At 39.3% G+C, this 18,066-nt stretch overlaps 1 protein-coding gene across 1 annotated transcript in view; it reads right to left on the bottom strand.

The window, feature by feature from the left end:
- Window positions 1-731: 731 nt before the first annotated feature.
- MBD2 (methyl-CpG binding domain protein 2) overlaps window positions 732-18,066 on the bottom strand; it is a 66,014-nt gene continuing 48,679 nt past the window's right edge. The window contains exons 4-7 of the mRNA XM_003926119.4: window positions 11,266-11,356; window positions 9,728-9,905; window positions 5,372-5,510; window positions 732-1,206 (exon numbers count right to left, since the gene is read on the bottom strand). Of these exons, the coding sequence (XP_003926168.4) occupies window positions 5,384-5,510; window positions 9,728-9,905; window positions 11,266-11,356 (396 nt within the window). The 3' untranslated portion in view covers window positions 732-1,206; window positions 5,372-5,383. The remainder of the gene's footprint in view (window positions 1,207-5,371; window positions 5,511-9,727; window positions 9,906-11,265; window positions 11,357-18,066) is intronic.

Below are 18,066 nucleotides of genomic sequence, written 5' to 3'. Positions count from 1 at the left end.
CACCTTTTTTATAGAATAATTCTACTTTGCTCTATCTCTCAAAATTTGTTTTGATTTGCTTATAACCACTCCCTCCCTTCCTTGGTATCAGATTATGTTTCGATTTTAGAACTCATTTAATAAGTAATGTTAGTGTTTATAATTAAATATCAATAAATTCAAATGGTAATGAAAGTTAAACTCATGAATTTCAACAGAAAAATAATGTTAATATTTTGGAAGCCAGGCAAGGTACAGGTAATGGTTTGTAAAGTATTACAAACCCTTTCATTAAGCAACTCTGCCTAGAAGCTGCCTCTCATTATAGCCGGGAGTCTGACCTGCACCTGTTAATTCAGTAAGCTAGTGGACGTTACTGAGTGCCAAACATTCTTTAAAAACCAATAAACATGGACAACTTCTAGTAACACCTGAAGGGTACTTGTGAATCTAATTCATGCCCGAGGTTAGAAAAGGCCTTATTCTTACAGAACTATCAAAAGTCTGAGTCACAGGCAAGAAAAAAAAATGACACATGCTAGATGGTATTTCGCAGCAATTCTTAGAAATTCTGGTGAAAGCACAATTCTCACAATGTCCAGAGGCAATAGTTCATACTGCAAATGTATGCACTACCTTCCACCACCTCCATTTCAAACCTAAGGCCCAGGGATCAGAGTTGAATGTAAATCAGGAAGGTAAATGAGGGGCTCTTTATTGTGTGTGCTCTTTAACAAAAAGAATTCCAATCAGTCTGTGAATATAATCATTTATTTGTCTTTACAGTAATGATGGAAGAATGTACAGGTGTCCCCTTTCAATAAAGTATAAAAATATGTTTATATACAGTGAAGTCACAATAATCTTTAACTGGGAAATTTATTTAGAATTCCTGATCTGTTCATATTAAAACTGTGGGGGAAACAAATATTTTATGTAAGTGCTACATTTCCAGTAGATTGCACCTGGCATCAAAAGCTCAGCTTCATCTTAGGGTCCTGCTTGATATTACAAAACACTAATTTTAAGTCCTAGGACTCAAAATAAACATGATTTTTTTGAATAATAGATATATACATCAAAAATACATCTAAAAAGGCATTGGTTAGTGCTATTAAAAAGCTCTATGTGCTCGGGTACATTTTTTTCTTACAGGCAAAAGCCAGTGGAAACATTTTTGTTCAATTTCTAGGAATTTTCTCTTGGGGAAAGTCGGTCGGAAGTTACCTGTTAAAAAAAAAAAAAAAAAGAACAAACTTAAGTAATCCAGTGATTTATCAGGTGAGAGGCCAGCAATACTTGAAAAAGAATTAGAGAATGAATTCTACTTAGAATCATGTTTTCACAGCCTTGGTGAGCATTTAGTTATAGCACTTCATAAATAAAAAGTACTCAGCATATCCCCTCACTGTTTTAAGTGTTTTATTTTGATGATAACCTTTACTATCCTGTTCATTTTCCAAAGAAATCACATGTGTTCTTTTATATGTTTATGCAACATTTTCTATCTACAATTAACCACTTCAGCATAAAAAGAGAATTCAAAGGTCATACAAATGAAAAAGCAGGATAGATACATCCCAATCCAAACATATTTTGAGAAAATGTAGAAAAATTTCTACTCATGAGAGAGTAGAAATAATTTCGTTTACATGAGAGCATTTACAGATGACAGGTATGCACCGAGTCTTCCTATCCGTTTAGTCTGGGTGAAATGGCACTGTGTGACTGCAAATGGAAATATTTTTGATATGCTATCTCATGGATAGCTAAACATTTTCACACCTTTGTTTTTAGTCATCTTCTTTTTGTAATCACTCCTAAAATATCTGTCTAATAACCTGGCACTTCTCTAGGATTGTAAAATTTAAGTAACACTGTAAATTGCAACCTGTTATTTAACTAACCAAACAAATAAATGAATAAACATCCACCTTACTAATAAGGAGGAACTGAAAGAGCTGAGGCATGATGAGGCTGGCAGAACTGAACGGACCTTGGTTATCTCTTATGAGCTGTGAAGATGGCCACATCCCATCCTTTGCCAATTAAGTCCTACCTATGCCACAGGTTATTATAGACAGCTGATTAAATCACGTGGTCATGATCTAGTTTATTAAACCTTTTAGGTATATATGGGGTTATCTGAGTAAGGTAGCTGTAATTTTCATGATTAAGAAGTACATCTAAATCTTCCCCAATCTACAAGTCTAATAGCTTGGTCTAATAATGCCATTCTCAAGCTTAGAAGATGACATACATAATTTAAATCTCTTCCTACCTAACATGCCAAAATAATGGCTATTTTAAAGAACTGATTAAAATTCTAGTCATTCAACATTAGTTGTTACTACTATTATCCACATTTGTGCAAGGCAATGAGCAGCTGCCAACTTCTATATAAGTATAGTGCCACTGCCTACAACACAGGCTTGCTCACATAAACAAGGGTATAGCCTGATGCCAATCTGCAAAATAATCTGTAAAGGAAGCAAAAGTCTAGTAAAACCTCAGTTAAGTGACCCTTGATTATCTGAAAAAGTGATTTCATGAGAAAAGTCTGAAAGAAAACCAGAAAGTTCCGATAGAAGAGAAGGGCTTTCTGAGAGTCCACTGTGAAGCAATGGTGCAGAAGCTGCATCGGGGAAGATCCAGATCCCCTCTGTGCTCCAGAGACGGCATGGCTGGAGCCGTGGACAGTAGAAACATACTTCAGACTTCTCTCTGAAAGACTTTCAGCATATTAAGTATACTCATCAAAGCCCATAAACACATCCTTGCCAGCCTGGAAAACAAAATCCAAGTAATAACACAGCACCCTCCTGTCTTCAACAAGGGAGGAGAAAAAGAGCTAAAATAGAATAGCACCGAACTGAATTGAAATGATTCTTTCCTTTTTTTTTGAGATGGAGTTTTGCTCCTGTCACCCAGACTGTGGTGCAATGGTGTGATCTTGGCTCACTGTAACCTCTGCTTCCTGGGTTCAAGCGATTCTCCTGCCTCAGCCTCCTGAGTAGCTGGGATTACAGGTGCCTGCCACCATGCCCAGCTAATTTTAATATTTTTAGTAGAGGCGGGGTTTCAACAAGTTGGCTAGGCTGGTCTCAAACTCCCAACCTCAGGAAATCCACCCACCTCATCCTCCCAAAGTTCTGGGATTACAGGTGTGAGCCCCCACGCCTAGCCTGAAATGATTCTGTATGGTCAGGAAACTGTGACCCAGCAGTGCTGCCATGAGTAGACATGTAAATGTAAGATATTATATTTATTACTGGATTTTGGTATTGCTGTGGCATGAGCCACTCCTTGATTAAGACAAAGGCACTCATGGAAGTGTTAACAATTAAACTCACCCTCCCTGCAATCCCTACCCTTAGCCTGTTCCCCTACCAAACAGAATTCCCTCCCACCCAGCTCAAATGAAAACCCTGAGGCATCCTGGCCACTCTCTCACCCTCACTTCCAGTCTGTCACCTGGTCATGTGATTCCGTCTCTAGATAATATCTCAGATCTACCCATCTCCCATCTCTTCTTTTTCTACCAACCCGTCAGCATGTCCTCCTCCTAAAGCCACCATCATCTCTTGCGATACTACCACAGCAACATCCCAACTGGTCTCCTTGCTTCCAAGCTTCCCCTACTCCAATCCTTTTATTCATGCAGCAGCCACAGGGCTCTTGTAAAGAAGCAAATCTGATCATGCTACTGACTCTTCAGTGATTCTTACTAATTTTCTGGATCAGTCTCAAGCAGTCATCCATCTCCCTAACAATCCACCGTTCCTACGTGACTAGGCTCACCGCCCATACCTTCCCCCCACCCCTCCCCAGACATACTACATTCCAACCACACACGATATTTTCTTCATTCCTTAAAGAAACCAAGTTTCTCCTTGCTGTTCCTTCTAATGAAAACACTTTTACCCAAACCTCCCTTGACTCACGTCTATGTATCTTTCAGGCTCAACATAAATGTCACTTTCTCAGAGAGGCTTTGTTGACTTGACATCATGTTAGCACCCCCATCCCTCCATCTGTTTTGGCTTCAAAGGAAACTAATAAATAATCGGTTCTGGGGTGCAAAAAGGAAGACAAGGCCTGCAAAAACAAAGCAGGATGGAAGCTGGGAAGCAAGAGCCCACAGGAAGCCTTGGAGAGCAGCAGGTGCCCTTCTGAACACAATGTATGCCCACAGCACAGAGCTATGAGCCTGGAATGTGAGTTTGAGATAAGATCAAAATGTGTATTTGTGTTGTTGCTGTTTGAGTCAGTCTTACTCCATCACCCAGGCTCGAGTGTAGTGGTTCGATCTTGGCTCACAACCTCCACCTCCTGGGTTCAAGCGATTCTCCTGCTTCAGCCTCTGGAGTAGCTGGGATTAAAGGTGCATACCCCCACACCCAGCTAATTGTTTGTATTTTCATAATTAAGAAGTACACAGGGTCTCACTATGTTGACCAGACTGGTCTCAAACTCCTGACCTCGTGATCCACCCACATTGGCCTCCCAGGGTGCTGGGATTACATGCGTGAGCCAACTGTGCCCAGCCTAAAATCTGTATTTTTTAAGATAAAGTATTTATTATATTTTTCAGTAACTTTCTTGTTCTCCCTGCATCAAATTTGTGCTAGGGAGAACCTAGAAAAAGGGAGAGATTTTGCCTACTTCACCACCATAATTTTAAAGAGGAAGCAGTATTTCCCGGGAGGCTACTGTGATGGAGATGACAACCACCTTCCTTTCCTGGGGCTACTCCTTCCTACCTGACCAAGTCTGCTTCTTCTGCTGCTGCTCTTCTCTAGCGACACCTTACAGGTTTTCCACCTGGCTTTAATAAAGGAGACTAGATCCCTTGCAAGTGACTGCAGGGGAACCAGTGTCCTCCCAGAATGCGAACAAATGGATGCAATAAACTTATATGGTCCTTAAATCCAGCGAGAAGAATCAAACAACAGCACATGCATGACCCTAACAGAGGAGTAGCTTTTTCATTCACTGCTGAGGAGCCCATAAAGGGAAAATAACAGGAAAATATGACATAGTTGTTTTGTTTTTTTTTTTTCTGATATGGGGTCTCACTCTGTTACCCAAGTTGGAGAACAGTGGCATGATTTTGGCTCACTGCAACTTCTGCCTCCCAGACTCAAGTGATTCTCCCACCTCAGCCTCCTGAATAGCTGGGACCACAGGCACATGACACTACACCCAGTTATTTTTTGTATTTTGAGTAGAGATGGGGTTTTGCCACGTTGCTCAAGCTGGTCTCGAACTACTGGGTTCAATCATCTGCCTCAGCCACCCGAAGTGTTGGGATTACAGGCAGGAGCCAGTGTGCCCGGCCAAGAAAACATAACATCTAAGTTTTGAGTTACTCTCACTGGTGTCAGTTTACCTGATCATATTCTTAGGCTTCATCTCCACTGTCCATTTCAATATCCATCTCTTCTGTATCAGCAGCTCGAGACAAGATGTCTGCCATCAGTGCTTCTTCCAATTTTTTGCGTACTTGCTGTACTCGCTCTTCCTGTTTCCTTTTTAAAAACAGAATTAAAACGCACTGAGAATTTGGCAAATAATAACAATATGAAGCTGCTATAGAAGATCATCCTTACTTCAAAACCATTAAATTCCTCGGAAGAATATACTGCGTTTTCAGATTTTACAGAGGTTGCTTCTACACACAAATCAAATCTCACCAGTGAGCCTTGCCAAAAAGAGGAATGTTCACACAGGCACACGTGAAACTCTAGAAAGAGTAGAATGACGTCAGTAACCTTTCCTTCAACTTTGAAAATGTCAACTGTGTCAAGATTTGGGCTTATTCCTATAAAGACAATTAGAAATAACTTAGAAGTAGGAATAAAACATGGAGGGAGCATAAATAATGAAGGAAAGTGACTTGTTCATGGAAGCACTGAGAAAGATGGAGGAAGCAGACATGATAAGCTGGGATTCGACTGACAATCCGTGGCTAGGTTAGTTAGGAGAGAGCTCTCTCCTGGGTTCCCAGGTCTGTAGGCAACAGGTCACCATGAAGGAGCCACGACCACATGATCCTGCACATGGAGGACAGAGACTGAAAAGCTTCTCTTCAACTGAGAGAGAGAGTTGCTTAAGAACATGTGTTCTCATGTTCTCTTTGTAATCTGTGTTTCGGTGATTACAAGGGAACCTCAAAAGTGATGGCTAATAACTCCAAGTCATTAAGAAAGGTCTGAACCATCAGATGAAGAACAAAGCACAGGAAGAAAGGGTATCCGTATATACTTAATCTTTATAAAGTAAGAAAAAAAAAAAAAAACAAAAAACAAGTAGCTCCCCCAGAGGGTAAGAGAGAAATTCCCAAAACATGTCTAGCAAGCAAAGCAGGGTAAATAGAAATTGACATCCAGAACCAAGCAGAGAGGCAATGGTTGAAGAAAGATAAGAGGAGAGAGAAGACTAGTAGGTAAAGATTCCAGTGAGAACAAGAACAGAGCAAAACAGAGGAGGGAGGGTCAGCAGAATAGAAAACAGGACAAACCTCCTGAGACAGGAAGAAAGGAGATAAGGAAAGATGCAGAGTGAGAGATGAAGATGCAACAAGGAATATACCAAGAGTTCTACTGGAAAATAAAAGTAATTTTCTCTACCAATAATTGAGGAAACAGATCATATTACTTCACAGACCTGGGGCAACAGAAGGGTAGAGCAGAAATGCTATGAAGATTGTACTAAGGGTCCCTGAGTATTCACTCCACAGGGGCTCAACCAGTTGCCAAGTTATATTCAGTCTACTCAAGATCACACCCCTTTGACCAAATAAGACTATATCTAAGGTAGTGAAGGTGACATATATGTACTACATCCCACAAAAATGTTGGATATCTTTATTAAACTCTGAAACAACACAAAGAATTAAAAGGTATAGACTTCCACTTATTAAATGAATTTTCAAAAAGAGAGAAGCTGTCATTGGGTCAGTCTTAGCTCTATAGCCTCTGTGATATTAAAAGAAACTGGTGTTCAACAGATTTTCATGTAATGGGGCAGTTAGTCTCACCTCTGGGTCAGTGACCCAAAGTTTATGACAAATGACATAACGGTTTCACTGGCAGTCTCTCACTAACAACAGAGTACAAGGATCTGCACAGCTGTCCTACAGTAACCTCATTAGGAAGATGGGGAAAATGGAACAAATGGCACAATCTGCAGTAATTTTGATGGAGAATTTTTATCTTAAACATTTGCCATTGATTTTTTTCTATCTTGAGCATTACTTTCCACATTTGTGAAAGCTGAAATTTAATCAATTGCCCATTGCTGTAGGCAGAATTCTAAGATGATCCCCAACAGTACCCCTTCCCCACCATCACCCCTGTGCACTCCTTATATAATTCTCTCAGGTTACAAATCAGCTGATTTTTAGTCAATCAAGAGAGAAATTATTGTAGTGAGCCTGACCTAATAGACCCCTTAGTGGAGCTGGGCTCTTCCTGAAGGAAGCATGAAGGGGTAGGTACATGGAAGAGCAGTGAGACAAGGAACTGCAGGCAGCTTCCAGGAGCTGGGAGAGCCACCATCCCATAGCCAACAAGAGAACAGGGGCCTCAGCCCTAAAACACAAGGCATGAATTCTGCAACCACCATATGAGCTTGAAAGAGAGCCCTAAGCTTCAGAAGGGAACACAGTCTAGTGACACATGTAAGACCCAAACACAGAACCCAGTCACGCCAGGCCCAGACTTCTGATCCCACGGATCTTCAAGCTAATAAATGGGTGTTGTTTTAAGCTGCAAAGTTTGTGAGAATCTGTTACAAAGTATTAGAAAATGAAAGTACCCATCAATGCAAATATTATCAAATATGCTGAAAATACTTGAGATGTATCTTGCTGGGCTCTTCAGCTGGAGGTTTAATGTAGACAGAATATTGGATACACAATTAGATAAAGAGTAACAGTTCCATTTGCAGTAATTTATTTTGAACATGTCCTAAATTTAATAAGGAGCGTTTGCTTCCAAATTTCTGTCATGACAATTAAATCAAATGAGCAATTTGTTAGACAAATTTGCCCGAAAAGGAAATCATCCAGAATTGGCTTTGAAATAGTTTCCTCAATTATCAAAAGATCTGATGTTGAAGCCATCAGTATTCCTGTGATATAACTCAGAGAACCTCTGTCAACACCCATAAGGACCTAGTAGAATCCCTGCTGATTAATTCAGTATTCATTCCAAGATGGAAAAGAACTTTTCTTTGGAATAATTTTCTTCCTCAAGGGTAAGAACAATCTAATGAGCAAGTTGATTCCTTTTCTTGATTTTACATTTTATTTTGTTTTCTTAAAAAATAAAGGTTTTAAGAAACTTATTCATATTCATATGCTATCAAGGCATATGAATACAACTCTGCACTACTTTTTATCTTTGCAAAATAATTAAAACCCAAGGAGGGCTTTCCCATTATAAATCTAGCTAGACTTATCCATTTAAAAACATTTTCATGTCAACTTTGTATGGATTAAAAAATATATATAAATATAAAGCATTTTAAAATTAGATGATTCACAAGTGCCATCTGCTGGTTTTGTCTAGGAATAATACTCCAATAAAAATGATTTACATTCAGAAGACAGAAATAGTGATGTATATACAAGGTCATATTTTTTAAAGGATATGCAATATACTACAGTATCACCATAACACAATGATATTGAGGTCAAAAAAACCCATATAAGAATTGCTCTGTGGTCTTACTAACTGGAGTGATTTTGCTTTTCCTGTGCAATGGTTTGCTTCTACTTTCTGGATTGTATCAATCTGAGCTGGATGTTTTCCTTTTACCATTTGCTGCTGAAACCCTAACTTGTGAGCCAGCCTTAGAAAGAGTGAAAGATGTCAGTAGACATCATCTGTGTCTTGTCTCATTCCTGGCTCTGTTTTACTGCTTTACCTGTGGCTTCTTCTTTCTTACTTGTTAGTCTTATTGCTCTACTGTGTAACAAGTGAGCTTAAAAACATCACCACTATCATCTGATTTAAAGTGAGATTTGTTTCCAGACAAACTAATGAAGGAAGCAATCAGAAAAGGAATGACTGAGTGAACGGAGTTCTTTATTTTATTTTCATTTTTCTGAGACAGGATCTAGCTCTGCTGCCATGGCTGGAGTGCAGTGATGTGACCATAGCTCACCACAGCCTCGACCTCCCATGCTCAAGCAGTCCTTCCACCTCAGTCTCCCAAGTAACTGGGACTACAGTTACACACTACCATGCTTGGCTAATTTTTTTTTATTTTTTGTGGAGATGGGGTCTCACTAAGTTGCCCAGGCTGGTCTCAAACTACTGGACTCAAGCGATCCTTCCACCTCAGTCTTCCAAAGTGCTAGGATTATAGGCATGAGCCACTATGCCTGGCAGATAGAGGTTCTTTAGAGTAGAAAGTAAGAATCCCAAATTTCAAAAGACATTGCAAAAATGATGCACAGGGAATATAACTGATCTGGTACTTGTCCTTTGGACATGACCATGATGATAGCCCTGGCATGCAGCATTTATACCTCCTTCAAGCATATGCTTGTTATAATAGTCTTTTTTCACCTTCCATCAGTTTCTGAAAAACTCTGTTAAAAAAAAAAAAGTATCACTTTCTGGGTGATATATCACTTATTGGACACGCCACACTGAACCTAATGAACAATATAAAATATACCTGAATGTAAAAACCCAAAAACCCAAGATTTAAAAGTCATGTTAAACTGCTTTACCTAATGTCTTCATCTGTGACGATAAAAGCTTTGCAGAGGGGTTGAGATGTGTTAAGCCAAACAGCGGGGTTCTTTTCCACAGCAGCGGAGACTTGCCCTGTGATTGGCGCAGAGCTTGTGTGCAAAGCACTGGCAACAGCAGACAAAAGGGTCTCGTCGTTGCTACCTGGACCAACTCCTGCAATGAGAAATAAGTACTAGTTAAAGGAAATGTCTTAATGTGCTGAGCAAACTTTATGTGACCTAAAACAACTGATACTTTTATATTCATTTGGGATCACATATGTAAAATTGACATAGGACAAAGCAGCAAAAGATAATATCTACTTAATAGATGTGATACACCAAAGAATTCAAATTACAGAAATAGTAACAAAATAGGTGAGCATTTTTTCTTACTTAAAAAAAATTCTCATTTTTGCTATCATCTTACAGCTGAGCATTTTAATAATACTTTACTGAACTTTAAAATGCCATTTTCCAAGGTACTAAACTTTTTAAAAGTTGGCTATATTACCTCAAGCAATGTTAATTATTTTAATGAGGTAAGACCTTGTGAACGAGTATACTCTAGCATCCCTTCTAATGTATTCCTAGAGTACTGGTATAGTTTCTCCTTGTGGCTTTTAACATGAATCTTCAGCAATATCTCAACAATTATCTTCTTTGTCTCAGGACTTCAAAGAAAGTCAATGCAAGCTGTACCTGTGGCTTTAACAGCTTTTTTCAAAAACCTAACAAAATATCCAAAACGAGAGAATTCATAACTGCACACCTTGATTACCTGTAAGATACTGGCACCATGGTCACATTTATAGGTAATCCTTAAAGTCCTAAACCAGTTTAACTAGTTAAAGCCAACATTTCCAAGAAATAAAAGCATAAGGCAGTAATTTAACCATGAATTATGAGGATTTTTGAGCAATCCACAATATATCAAGCTTTAGATGGCAAAGTTTTAATACTTGAAAAACAATGCTTCTCTAGAACTTGGAGTTCTCATATGATATGAAAGGTAGACCAGCCACTGAGTTTTGCACCCCAGATCTCACTGGCTGCTGTTGCTGGACCAAAGTGCATCTGTTCCCACTGCTACTTAGAGCACCAGTTTGTGGAGGGAGGGGCAGAAGGAGAGCTGTTAGTTATCCTTTTGGTAAGAGGATGAGAGAAAGAGTAGGTGGTAGGAACAGATACTGCTATAAGTAGGAAGCTTAAGAAATTCTGTTACTCATCTGCGTCTAGCACTAAAAGCAGTACGAGTTGACTTCTATGATGAACCTAACCTAAAGCCAAAATTTTTACACAGAGAAAAATCTAAGATAATATACTACACTGAAGCATCTCTGCAACATACAAGTTTTTCATGTACATTCTGCCTGGGTTTACAAAAACACAAGAGGTACGTCATCCAGCAAGTCATACGACCTTCCAAAACAAAGACCTCCTGTCAGTCATTGCTGAAGCCACAGCAGCTGACAAAGTGCCTGGCATGCAGTAGGTACTTAATAAATGTCTGCTCAACTGAACTTAGATAATACCTTGAAGACCTTTGGGTAGTTCCATGGTTTTTATAATTTGTTCTGTTACATCTGATGCACTAAGTCCTTGTAGCCTCTTCTCCCAGAAAAGCTGTAAAGCAAAATATCACTGTTAATAGATACATTCTTGAAACAAGAAAGTAGCGCATCGATGCTGTTGAATAATGAAATTTAAATCATTTCAATTGTTTCCTATAATTTCCCCATTTTTTTCCTTATAAAAAGCTAAATGATACTCCAAACATGAATTATTTCAACACATCATAATCCTCTCAGATGACACTGCTCAAAAAAGATTGTTTTATGTAAACTCTTCACTTGTTACAGTACTATAGATGGTTATATGCTGTATACTATATACAGTTTTTTTATAAGGTATCTTCCAAAGAATATAATTTGAATTTTTTAAAGATTCATCTGGCATGAAATTTTAATGCTACAACTGATTAGGGAAAAGAAAACAAATTATATGATGTATTATCGCCCTTTATCCAGTATCATTAAAGAAAGAGCTACTCCAATATCTGATTTTTCCAAGACAAGGAAGTTTAGCCCTTTTGCACACTTTAAGGGAGAAAAAACCATTTTTAATGAAAAGTTTTCTAAAATGTTTTAGATACCTTCTTTATTTTTAAACTGTATGTCACATTCATGAGTGATTTCCTCCCTGCTGCACAGGACCTGGGTCATGATGGTCACTTAGTGGGCCCAAGTCATCATAATGGGCATCAGTGAGCACACTGAGAGGCTCTTCTCGGCCTGGGGACTACCGAGGTTTTTGCTTATTCAAACACTAAATGGTCCAAGACAGTTACAGTTTTCATTTTATATCCTTTTCCTATTTGGTTCTCTCTCTTAGTTAGTTATCACTTTTCACTAATATCAGTCATCAATTCAACATATATTTATTGAGCTCCTACTAGGTGCTGTGCTCACCCTCCAGATGTGACAGTCATTAAGGGAGACAACGTCACTGTCCTCTAGCCTCATCCCTTTTCTAGTCTGCCTCATATTTACTGCAGCCAAAAAAAAACAGATAAAGGAATTCTATAGGACTCTGTACAACTGTCTTTAATCCTGGATGCCACAAGCTGTCACATAGTATTGAAAAAATATTTGTGGAAATGACTGAAAATGGGAGCAACTGCACTCAGTGTGAGGATTTGGGGACACGCAAACCCATGCTGAAATCTCAGCTGCAACCCTCTCTCTCTCTCTAGATAGACGACTGTGGACAAGGTCTATAACCTCTTCAGAAGCTTCCATTTATTTCCTCTTCTATAAATGTGGCAACAATGGCTATCACAAAAGATTACGTGTGTGTATGTGTGTATTTATCTTTCCCACCACCAAACCAGGGGAGAAAGGGGAAGTGAAAAGGGTCAAAAAGGAAAGGAGGCTAGTTTAAGAAAAGAAAACACTTAGGCTGGGCGCGATGGCTCACGTCTGTCTGTAACCCAGCACTTTGGGAAGCTGAGGCAGGTGGATCACCAGAGGTCAGGAGTTCAAGACCAGCCTGGTCAACATGGTGAAACCCCGTTTCTACTAAAAATACAAACAATTAGCTAAGTGTGGTGGCACACACCTGTAACCCCAGCTACTCAGGAGGCTGAGGCAAGAGAATTGCTTGAACCAGGGAGGCAGAGGCTACAGTGAGCCAAGATGGTGTCACTGTACTCCAGCCTGGGCAATAGAGCAAGATTCTGTCTCAAAAAAAAAGAAAGAAAAAGAAAACACTTAAGTGGTCAAGATCACTTCCTCTCCAACCTTTCCACCACTTACTTAAAGCTAAGAAGCTCACCTAATTTCACTAGAAAATGAAACAATCCTCAGGAGGTAAATGTCTGTTTACATCTCAGTAAGTTCCTAAGTCACCTTTCTGTATATCCATCTTCTCAGACTCCTCCCTGTTTTATTTGTTTGGGTTGGAGAACAGGGGCAAGGATTCTTTGCGTTTTAAAAGTACATGCAGCAGGCATTACACTAAGTGAAAGAAGTCGGTGTTTCCCACTATGTGTGACTCCACTTCTATGACACCCTGAAAAGGAAAAGCTATAGGAATGGTTGCCAGAGATTGGGATGGAGGGGAGTCTGACAACAAAGGCTCAGCACAAGCAACTTCTTCGGGGTGCTGGGACTGTACTCTCTGGGTTTTAATACATTAAGACTTTATCCAGCTTATATAAAGACCATTTTCTTTTCTTTCCAAGTCTGTTCCTCATGGTCCAACATGCATATCGCCCTTTCTCAAGCCTACTGCAGCTTTATTACCCCATCCATTTTCTAGCCAACTTGCACTAAAGGTACTCTAATAGTCAGTCAGCTCCTCTCACAAAATTCCATGATCTTCTCTCATTACCTTCGGTCACTTTATAGCCCTCGGTGCTTTGGTGCAACATGGGGAGGAAAAGGTCTTCCTCTGCCTAAGTTTAAAAATTAAAAATTTCCTGATCTACTCACTTAGGTGAGTAGGTTTATCCTATGCGATTCTGTTCACTTGGAGGTCTACCCACTCTATTACTTTCTCAACCATTAGAAGTCCAAAGACAGTAATATTCAAAGATGAGCAATATTCAAAGTATTCAAAATATTTGTAAGGAGTCCTCCTCTATGACGGCTACCTAGTCTTTGCACCACACTTCATAAGCACTACCTCTGTCATAAATCCTAACCTACTCACTGAAAATCTGATTTCCCCTGCCAAATCTAGTGGTTTTCTCAGCTTAATCTTGCTGCCTGTTGTGAGGCCAAATAACCAATAAATAGACTAATGTATATGTAACAGTGACTTAGTATTTGGAGAAATTCCCCAAATGTGCTATCTCCCTTAGTTACTACATCTCCCTCTAGTCCTCACTAACCAGACCCTCTGAGTACATCCAATATCTTGTCACCTTCGGCATAGTACAACATTGGCTAGCTCCACATGCGTATCACCTTATAACACCAACGATCTGGGCAATGCCCTATCCAGGCAATCAGCTGATTGAAGGAGAAACATAAGATGGAATTAAAAGTCACTTAAAACCACCAAAGTACCTAAAATACAAGTGACAGTGCAGAGCATCTTTGGGGAAACCATCCCAGTAGTCACTGGAGTTCATCTCTACACTTTTTCTCTTCACAGTTCTCCTAGTAAGTACATCCAGGGCATCAACGGAAGCACAGCTGCATGGACTTTACCCCAATTAGTGTCCCGGAGAACAAACATGAAGGTGTATTACAAAAACTGCTTCTTTAGTGAGATCAATGATCAAATCTGTTTACTGAAAGTAAAACAAACCCACAATAGCATTTTCTTTCGTAATTATCATGTATTTAACTTGGGTTTGGAGGGATTTGTTCAACTTGCCTTATGAAGAATATCCAAAGAGGATGAGAAAGAAACAGGGATCACAAACAACTCTTTGCCACCATTCAGAGACACCAATCCCTATTCTAATGCTCTGGGAACTGAGGCTGATAATGTTTATTATTATTTACTTCCATCACCCTGAGCTTAATAATATTACTCTGAAGAGATCTGTACTCTTTAGTGAAGAACAAAAGAGATGGTTTGCCAGAAAAAGGCAATTTGAGGATCAACAATATTCAACAAATATTCTTTGAATGCCCATGATATGCAACATGTTTTTCTGGCACTAGGGGTGCTTGGTAGGATAATCAGCAACTGCTGCCCTCCAGGAGCTGTCTGGTGGAAAACAAGTAAAACGCTACAAGGCTGACTGCAATAATGAAGACACAAAATTCACTTCAATTTGGGAGAATCTGGAAAGGCTTCCAGGAAGAGGTAGCCCTTGAAAATTGTATAAGAAATTCTATAGGCATGTAGAAGAGAAACGACTATTCCAATCCAGGAAATCGTACAGGCAAGGAGGTGAGAGTGTGCAGGTCAGTGTTTCTAAAGATCTTATACAGAACAATAACCGACGTGGCTTATTTTAAATATATATTCCAAGGTCTCATCCCCAGAAATTCTATTCAAAAAATCTGGTATTAGAGAGCTAATTTTATTTATTTATTTTTTTTAACAAATACCTTAGGTGATTCTGATGCAGGTTCAAGGTATGAGAAAGACTGATGAGGTTCACGGTATGAGAAAAACTAACTCCCAAATTGAAGTCAGTTTTGTATCTTCATACATATAGTCTTCATGAGGCAAGTGTGCTGAAAGAATGGTAATGTGTACGTAGTGGGGGATGTAGTGACCACTATGACCTCCAAGTTTTATTCTTAATTATGCCTAAGGATTTAAAAAATATTCTATTCTCTTCCTTGCAGACAACAGGAAGAAGATATTTGCCTTTCTATTATCTAATTACAGGAGGAGATATGTTGAAGTTTATTTTAAAGTAGAGCTGGCCAGGCACAGTGGCTCACACCTGTAATCCCAGCACCAAGGAGGGCAGATCACAAGGTTAGGAGTTCGAGACCAGTATGACAAACATGGTGAAACACCATCTCTACTAAAAATACAAAAATTAGCCGGGCATAGTGGCACGCAACTGTAATCCCAGCTATTCAGGAGGCTGAAGCAGGAGAATCGCTTGAACCCAGGAGGCGGAGGTTGCAATGAGTGGAGATTGCACTACTGCACTCCAGCCTGGGTGACAGAGCGAGACAGAGTCTCAAAAAAAAAAAAAAAAAAAGTAGAGCTAATAGTTTAGGTATAAATCAAAAAAGGGCTTATCCAACGTTCTGTTTTACCCAGTGAAACTATGCCCAGTCCTACTGTCTTGATGAAATAGGGGAAGGAGGAGGAGGAAAAGTACCACTTAGCCATCAACACCTTTCCATAGGCCTGGCACTGTGCTAAGTGCTTTACGTACAGACATTCAGTTAAATTTTCCTGCAGCATTTTGGAGAAGACATTACTCCCGTTTACAGATAAAGAAACAGAAGCATGGAGAAGTTACATAACTTACACAATCAGTGGTGCGGCTGGAATTGAAACCCAGTCAGTGTGATTAAACAGTCCTTCTCTTAACAACAAAAGCTCTGAAAGAGCATTCACATGTTTGGCTCTTGGTAGGTTATATGATACAAGCCTCAGACACTCCTACTCATGCCATCAAAGGTTGTTGATAATAGATCAGTGAATTTTAAGAGAACTATCAAATTACTCTTTTTTTCTTGCATTTTAGGTTTTGGGGTACATGTGAAGAACATGCAAGATTGTTGCATAGGTACACACATGGCAGTGTGATTTGCTGCCTTCCTCCCATCACCTGTATCTGGCATTTCTCCCCATGCTATCTCTCCCCAACTCCCCACCTCCCACTGACCCTCCCCTATTTCCCCCCAACAGACCCCAGTGTGTGATGCTCCCCTCCCTGTGTCCATGTGTTCTCATTGTTCAAAACCCACCAATGAGTGAGAACATGCAGTGTTTGATTTTATGTTCTTGTGTCAGTTTGCTGAGAATGATGGTCTTAATCCATTTAACTGTTAAGTAATATTGTGTAAGTCATCAATTGTAACTGATCTATGCCTGATGTCTGCCTCTTCCTTACACAGAATTAAGAAGACAGGCTTGTAGCATATTGAGGCTAAAACCAGCATAGAGTTTTATGGGGATATCAAATTGTCATGAGAAGTAGCTCACATGATAAAAAATAAAGAATTGGTATATAACACATAGTCTCTGCAAATCAGCTTTCTTAGACCACAATTTTGTAAATATCAATGATGTAGAATATGAAATTTTTATTTGGTGGACAGAAATTAAAGAGACCCTCTACTCCAAGAAAACACTTCCAGATAAGTGACAGTAACAATGTAACAAGTATTTCAAAAAAATGGAAAAAGGGCACGATTCGCATATATAACTGAAGGCTTTTGAACTTTTTCTGTAAGAATACTGTTTCAGATTAATTATACTAATAGCTACTTCTCATGACCACATTGAAAAGCATCTACACCATATATCCTAGCATGATTTTCATCAATCATTATAATCAATTTGAAAAGTACTGATGTGTCTCTGTTATGCTTATTAAAAAATTCACTAGACAAAAGGAGACTGACTTTCCATGTATACTCATGACCTCAACTTGACAGTCAACCCTCAGGACAGGAATATCTAACATATTAGTAGATTAATGGGATTGGGCTTTAGAATCTGACCAACCAATTGCTTTTTCACTAGCTTTATAAACTTGGACAAATGACCTTTCTAAATCTCGGTTTCACACTGTATGGAATGGGAGAATATATGCAGTCTCAAAGGGTTATGGGAACAAAATGAGGAGGTTTTATTAACACTTGAACATGCCCAGTACATAGCAACTATCATTTTACTATTTTGTTTCACCTGTGGCCTGTAGCACACTGCTGATCCATACAATAGCACTTAACAAGTAGTTGGTCATTTTGTTAAAATTCGTAAGCATAAAAAAGCAAAAAGAATCAATTCTGAAAGGTGAGTATTAGAAAATGAAGAGTCTGAGCACACGAATATGAATCTGCCCTTTCCCCCCTTCCCCTTCAGGTGAAACTTCTTGCTACTACCAATATTTTTAAATTCTTCCTCTTCCTCCCCTCCTCCAAGCCAGATTGCCTCTCACCTGGACCTAAGGTCAGTTGGGAGTACTTTGGTAAACCGTATGGCTGTATAATTTACTGGGCCCAGAACAAAATAAAAATGTGAGATCTCAGCCGGGCACAGTGGCTCACACCTGTAATGCCAGCACTTTGGGAGGCTGAGGCAGGCAGATCACAAGATCAGGAGTTCAAGACCAGCCAGACTAACATGGTAAAACCTTGTCTCTACTAAAAATACAAAAGTTAGCTGGGAGTGGT

This window comes from Saimiri boliviensis, chromosome 13 (assembly GCF_048565385.1).
Source record: "Saimiri boliviensis isolate mSaiBol1 chromosome 13, mSaiBol1.pri, whole genome shotgun sequence".
Classification (NCBI taxonomy): Eukaryota; Metazoa; Chordata; class Mammalia; order Primates; family Cebidae; genus Saimiri; species Saimiri boliviensis.
Note: the sequence above shows the minus strand (reverse complement) of the source record. Positions and strands in the feature narration are given on the sequence as shown.